Source organism: Theobroma cacao, chromosome 9 (genome assembly GCF_000208745.1).
Source record: "Theobroma cacao cultivar B97-61/B2 chromosome 9, Criollo_cocoa_genome_V2, whole genome shotgun sequence".
Lineage (NCBI taxonomy): Eukaryota > Viridiplantae > Streptophyta > Magnoliopsida > Malvales > Malvaceae > Theobroma > Theobroma cacao.
Genome location: NC_030858.1, coordinates 5,503,771 through 5,510,084, shown reverse-complemented (window position 1 = coordinate 5,510,084; position 6,314 = coordinate 5,503,771). Strand labels below are relative to the sequence as shown.

At 35.5% G+C, this 6,314-nt stretch overlaps 1 protein-coding gene across 2 annotated transcripts; it reads left to right on the top strand.

The window, feature by feature from the left end:
* Positions 1-6,314, top strand: LOC18588551 (protein CASEIN KINASE I-LIKE 3). 2 transcript variants are annotated; one of them, XM_007013033.2, is made up of 14 exons: positions 1-269; positions 374-414; positions 555-624; positions 730-878; positions 966-1,132; positions 1,270-1,331; positions 1,424-1,487; positions 1,595-1,679; positions 1,776-1,902; positions 2,265-2,347; positions 2,504-2,561; positions 3,639-3,772; positions 3,979-4,157; positions 4,971-6,314. In XM_007013033.2, the coding sequence occupies exons 1-13, from the start codon at positions 194-196 to the stop codon at positions 4,147-4,149; spliced, it is 1,287 nt and encodes a 428-aa protein (XP_007013095.1). In that variant the 5' UTR covers positions 1-193; the 3' UTR covers positions 4,150-4,157; positions 4,971-6,314. The 2 variants fall into 2 exon arrangements, with proteins under 2 accessions (XP_007013095.1, XP_007013094.1); XM_007013032.2 differs by having other exon boundaries at positions 3,636-3,772.

The following is a 6,314-nucleotide window of genomic DNA, read 5'->3' as shown; positions in this document are numbered from 1 at the left end:
GCCACGCAGTTTCTTTCTGTCCTTTTTTGCGAGTCTTCTCCTGTGTTTGGTTTCAGTTTCTAACAAGAAAAAAACGAAGGAAAAAGAAAAGGATAAAACCTGAAAAACCAAAAAATAGAAAAGTCGTTATCAAAATCCTTCAAAGCTCTTTCTCTAGCTTTGATGATCTGATTGATCGAACTCGTCGATAAGCATGGAACGAATCGTCGGTGGCAAATATAAGCTCGGCCGTAAGATCGGCAGTGGATCTTTCGGTGAAATTTTTCTTGGTTCGTCTCTTCCTTGTCTTCTTTCTTCTTTTAACTATCTTTTTCATTTTTTTTCTTATGTATATATGAAGTGATTTATAGCGATTTTGATTTCGTTTCGGCAGCTACGCATATTGATACGTTCGAGATCGTCGCTGTTAAGATGGTAAGTGTCTTCTAATGCTTTGCAGATTCATGATCTGATTATCGTTTAAGCTTTTTGGTGTAAAAATAATAGCTAGAACTAAAAATCATTTTTTTTTCAAAAAGATTATATATTTTTTAATTTAATTTTGGCGGTTACAGGAGAACAATAAAACGAAGCATCCGCAACTGCTTTACGAAGCAAAATTGTACAATATTCTTCAAGGAGGAAGTAAGTACTGTACTGCTTCAGTTTATTTATTTATTTTATGAAGATTTTAGAAATTAGAATAAATGAAATAACGAGTTATTTTTTATGATTTTAATTGATGTATAGGTGGAATTCCAAGCATAAAATGGTCAGGTGTTAATGGGGAAGATAATGTACTTGTTCTCGATTTACTCGGACCTAGTCTCGAGGATCTCTTTGTGTACTGTGGCAGGAAGTTTTCGCTGAAAACTGTCTTAATGTTGGCTGATCAAATGGTGAGCTTAAATTGGTGACATTTTGTATTCAATTGTTGCATGAATGATTACATGTTTTAATCTTAAATCGTTGGATTTTCTTTTTAGATTACAAGAATCGAATATGTTCACGCCAAGGGATTTCTTCATAGAGACATAAAGCCTGATAACTTCCTAATGGGACTTGGTCGCAAAGCAAATCAGGTTTATATAATTGATTTTGGCCTTGCCAAAAGATACCGAGACTCCACAACTAATCGCCATATTCCTTACAGGTAGTTTTTGGGTTTAGTTGGTATTTATTACTCCTCGCCTTCATGTTTTTCTGATTTGCTACATATAAACCACTTCTGCAGCATTTATGTCAGTCTTGATTGCTGTTACTGAAATAATTAACTTTTGCCTCCAACAGAGAAAACAAAAATTTAACGGGGACTGCTCGTTATGCAAGTTGCAATACTCATCTTGGAATAGGTAAGGAAAGAGGTTTTCTTTTTGGTCATCCATTGAGATGAAGCACTTAATTCATTAACTTGGATATTTATATCGTTATGTTTTTGTTGTAGAGCAAAGTCGGCGGGATGATTTGGAGTCACTTGGCTATGTGCTTTTATATTTTCTCAGAGGAAGGTAGCCAACCTGTTTTCACTGATTTTTATTGCAAATAAGTTTAATGCATTTGGCTATTTTGGTATTTATTTGTGTGTATTTAGCTGACTAAATGTTTCTGCATATAGTCTTCCATGGCAAGGTTTGAAAGCTGCCACAAAGAAGCAGAAATATGATAAAATATGTGAGAAGAAGTTGTCCACTCCTATTGAGGTGTGTCTGCATTTTATATATCTTTCAGTTCTACATTGTGGTTCCAGCATGATTTGATTAACATGGCTGCTGTTTTCTCTGACTGTTGTTATCAAGGTTCTATGCAAGTCTCATCCTGTGGAGTTTGCATCATACTTTCATTATTGCCATTCTTTGACATTTGATCAACGTCCTGATTATGGGTTCCTGAAGCGTTTGTTCCGTGATTTATTTCTTCGTGAAGGTATTGTAGGATGCATTTTACCTTTCAATTCTGTAAAAACCCCTCAACATTTTTTTGCTTGAAATTGTTGAATGCCTGTGTCGCGTGGTGGTTGTAATTTTTCTACAGTTGGATGTGCTATACTCTTATGCCTTCATCTATGTTCAGTAAGGCTCTTGTTTCAAAGCATGAGGCTTATGAATGCTATTGAACAAGCTGATTGTGATCTAGAGTGATGTCCTTTGACATTGTTGGTTAAATTATGCTATTGAAGGGGGAAGAAAAGGCCTCCTGCCAGCTGGCTTGATGAATGTCACAGATGTAGATGAATAATTTTATACATAATCTTCTGCAAACTAATATTTGGTTTTTTATTATGGTAGGTTATGAGCTTGACTACATATTTGACTGGACAATCATCAAGTACCAGCAGGCCCAGAAAACTAGATCTCAGCCTCGATTGTCTGTCAGTATCTCAAACTTATACCAAAATTTGTTATTGCATTTAGATTGAATATGGTATCTGGTATTTTAAATTGTAGAACCTGCATAGTAATTTGGTAGTTGTATCCTTTAAATGGAACATTGCCATTTTGACATGATTATATTTCCCAAATTACAGCCAGTTACTGGAGGTAGCAGCAGTCATCCATTACCTGTGGATGTGGATCATCATCAAGGTTAGCTCCTGCTGCTGCGCTTTCTTCTCAAATGACGGAATGGTGTCTTGAGGAATTTATCTATTGGATAAAAGAATTATAGAAGACCTTTAATAAGTCAAAAGCAAAGATCTAATATTTGTGTCAGATTATGGTGTCTTTAGTAACTAAGTTATGCTTTCAGATTTGGATGTTGCATCAAGGTTGGAAGAGCTTTAATCTTGGTGTCACTTTTTTTTCTTTTTCTTTTTTTGGTTTAGTGAACATTATTAGTTTATTTGCCCTTCTGAAAAATCTTTCAACAGTATGAGTTTAATTTCCCATCTGAGGGAAACTTTTATATAAAAAAAATGATTTTCTGAAATTTTCTTTACATATGTTGCGTCTTGAATGGTAAAATGTATACCATAAAATTAGCCATCCTCTCTTGTTGGGGATATTTTAGCAATACCATTATAAGAATCCATAAAATTGCGTCTTGAATGGTAAAATGTATACCATAAGTCAATGGGCCTAGTCTAAGGTAATGCCTAAAGTAACCTTTTTTGCTGTCTTTCTTACTGGGACTGGCACTGGATTTTATATATCCATAAGAATAAGATTACATAGGTAAAAATGATAATTTAAAGAACAAAATAGTGCACTTTCAACTGGAGACTATGTCGATTGTAGATTACTGAAGCTAGGTAACTATTTTGTTCAACCTGAATTTCCTCATTGAAAACTGGTTTCTAAAGTTTTCACATCCCGCCTCCAATGATTTCACCTTTTTTTTCTTTTGGTAGGTTGGGTGGGTAGAGGCTTGACTAGACACAGATGCCTGGTTGCTTTCAGTAACAGGCAACTGATATGATTATTCATATGCTTTGGAAGCACATATCTATTAATTTATGAAATTGATAGATAATACAAATCATATATGTAGGAATATTTATGTTAGCTATTTTGTTGTATTGTATAAAAAGCAAGGAGATAAGGCTGAGGTTTAAAACCATTTTATGATCATTATCTTTAGAGAGATTTCAAATTCTGTTATTCTTGATGTTAGTTTTATTTGGAAATAATATTAAGATTTGGTTGTTATTTGATTGCCAGCAGGCTTCAATGCCACTTATTCGACTGACGTCACAGAGCGCATTAGATCAAGTAATGTTTCTGGTCCAGGTGTTCGCATGCAATTTAAATCAGCAACAGGGAAGAACTTGATTTCTGATGCTACAGTTGACAAAAATGTAAGTTTGTTGATCTTGTTTCAAACTAAGACGGAAAATTTATGCTAACTATTCTTGTTGCTTTTTAATAGCACTTATGCATGTGTAGGTATTAATGGATACAGTTCTATGTACTTGATTTGTCTTCATTTTTTTTTTCTTGCGTTTAAATTTTGGAATGCGCTGTAGCATCCTTGCATTATTAATTTTCGTGTCTATTTTGGCAGATTTTTGACTCTCATACACCCTCATCATCGTTTGCACCTGCTGGCACCTCAAAAAGAAATGGTCAGAAATTGCCCACTGAAGCTGCCAATTCTGGCCATGGAAATGGAAACAAAATCGGACCTTCCAGTAGTTGGATTTCATCATTGCAGCGCATTTCGTCTGCCAAATGATGAAAATGGTAATTTATCCACGCATAGATCAGTTTATATTAATTTGGATTCTATCCAAATTTTCTGGCATCATTGTCCATATATTCTGAAATATACCTTTAGCTATGATTCTGGTCAAGGAGACTCTAGTGATGTATCGTTTGAGTCAGTGGGTTTTGGTGATTTCATGTTATGCATTCTCGCCTTGTATTTGATTGAGAGCTCTTAGTGATGTGTTTATGGAGGCCTGCAAATTTGCGGCTAATATGAAGATTTGTATTAGTTAGCCTAGAATGGCAGTTTCCCATGGTACAAACACATTGGTTGTTATGTAATACGGATACGTGAAGCTTGTTTGAATCCTGAGCTGTACATAGATGTCATAAATGACCCACAGCAATCTTTATGTTTATGGTTTTATGTGAACATGAATTACATGTGATGAAATATATTGCTACCCAGAAAATAATTCAATTTCATCTTGACATATGATTGGCAAAAAGTAATTTTAATTTGCGTAGTTTACAATTTTATCAGCTACCTTTAAGGGACTCATTAAGTCATGAAATTTTTTGTCTTCAATGTTTTCTTCTTGCTTCATTCTTTCTCTTCTCAAAAGCCTTTGCAATATATATTTGTTTCCATGCATAACTTCAATATCCTCATGTTGGACTTAAGAAGACTAAAATATTCTCTAGGCCATCCTATATTAGAACAATGAGAAGTTAGTTGTTCTGTCCTTTCAAAATTTATGGTATGAAAATTTTTCTAGCATATTGTTGGTCATGAAACTAATTTTAAATAATCCTCTCAATTATCAGTTAATACTTTCTAATTTGCAGGACTCATTTCTGCCTACAGTACTGTTGGAAAGGGTGGAATAGGGAATTACAATTCAGGAATGCATACAAAGACCATAAAACATATATTTCTCTGCATGCTAACCATGGAAGATCTAGTAATGGCTGCAAACTACTGACTGGTGAACACTGAAGAAACCATTTATGGTTGGTATTTTGTCTTGTATCCTGAATTCTGCAAATATCAACAGTGTACATGCAGTAAAGCTCAGTTGTATGTTCGATTTCAAGTTGATGATTTTGGAATTGATTGGTCTACTTCAAGGAGCACATTGCCTCAGACTGGAATGTTGACAGGCGGTGTGCCAACAATGTGTAACTAGTAACTACCCAGCTTGTCTTATTATGTAAAAATTCTGATAGAAGCTGTTCAGGATAATTAGAGAAGATAGAAAGTCGACTACTATTTGCATATGCTGTGGCTACTTGGGTTCTGGAGATCTGAAGAGCTCTGTGGGGCAAAGCTGGACTTTGAGACCATTTTATGTCTGGTTTGAAGTTTGAACCAGGTGGGGGATAAAACATTTTCTCTCATCAATTGTTGGTCTAGGAATAGTATTGCTTTTCTTGGTCAGTTGACACTTGTATTAGTCAGGGCTCAAGATTTTGTGCATCTGAAACCAGATGACGGTAGCATTGCTTCAAGCTGCTTCAGGTATGTACAGCTCCTGACATCCTCTTCTGATAATTATTCTATTCCAGAAAGTGGTGCAATTTATGCCATTAGTGGAGTTTGTGAAATCTGAAGTTGGATGATCAGGAATATTCTGTTCCTTGCCCAGATAAGTGGGGCTCCTTAGGATACATTTTTGGTCTTCCTTGACGAGGAAAGAGGAGTGAGGGGAGGATGTCAGACCTGAAGGAGTAGGCCTGGTTCAGGAAAAGATCTGGGAAACTAGTTGGAAGGCAGTTAGTATTGGCATGAATTCTTGAGAAGGGGGGACATGCAAGCGTTGTGTTATGGATCTTCAGCCGGGAACATCGGTAACCAAGTTATCGGTTATCAGATGTCAAATGGGTTTATTAATGCAATCTTTTTGTGTGGTCTTTTCCTTTGTTCTTTCCGGGTGTTTCTCCGCTTCTGGACGCCCCAGGTTTTATTTGGCCGTTGAAAACTAGGAAGCTGGGCACCGTCAACATGTAATAATACAAGGGTAAGAAATGTTTCGGTATGTGTGCGTAGAGGGTTTTAATTATTCTATTCTTACGAAAGTTTTTAATTGTAATTTGTACCTCTTTTTATTGTGTGCATTTCATTTTGAATTATTTTGGAAGATCAGCTTGCAATTTGAAACGAAAGCAAGATAAATAAAGATTCCAGGGTGA

Bases quoted from the DNA above. Each gene is read 5' to 3' on its own strand.
- LOC18588551 (XM_007013032.2), top strand. From the start codon at position 194: ATGGAACGAATCGTCGGTGGCAAATATAAGCTCGGCCGTAAGATCGGC. The intron at 1,133-1,269 runs GTAGTTTTTGGG...TGCCTCCAACAG, and splicing joins AATCGCCATATTCCTTACAG to AGAAAACAAAAATTTAACGG. The intron at 1,903-2,264 runs GTATTGTAGGAT...TTATTATGGTAG, and splicing joins TGATTTATTTCTTCGTGAAG to GTTATGAGCTTGACTACATA.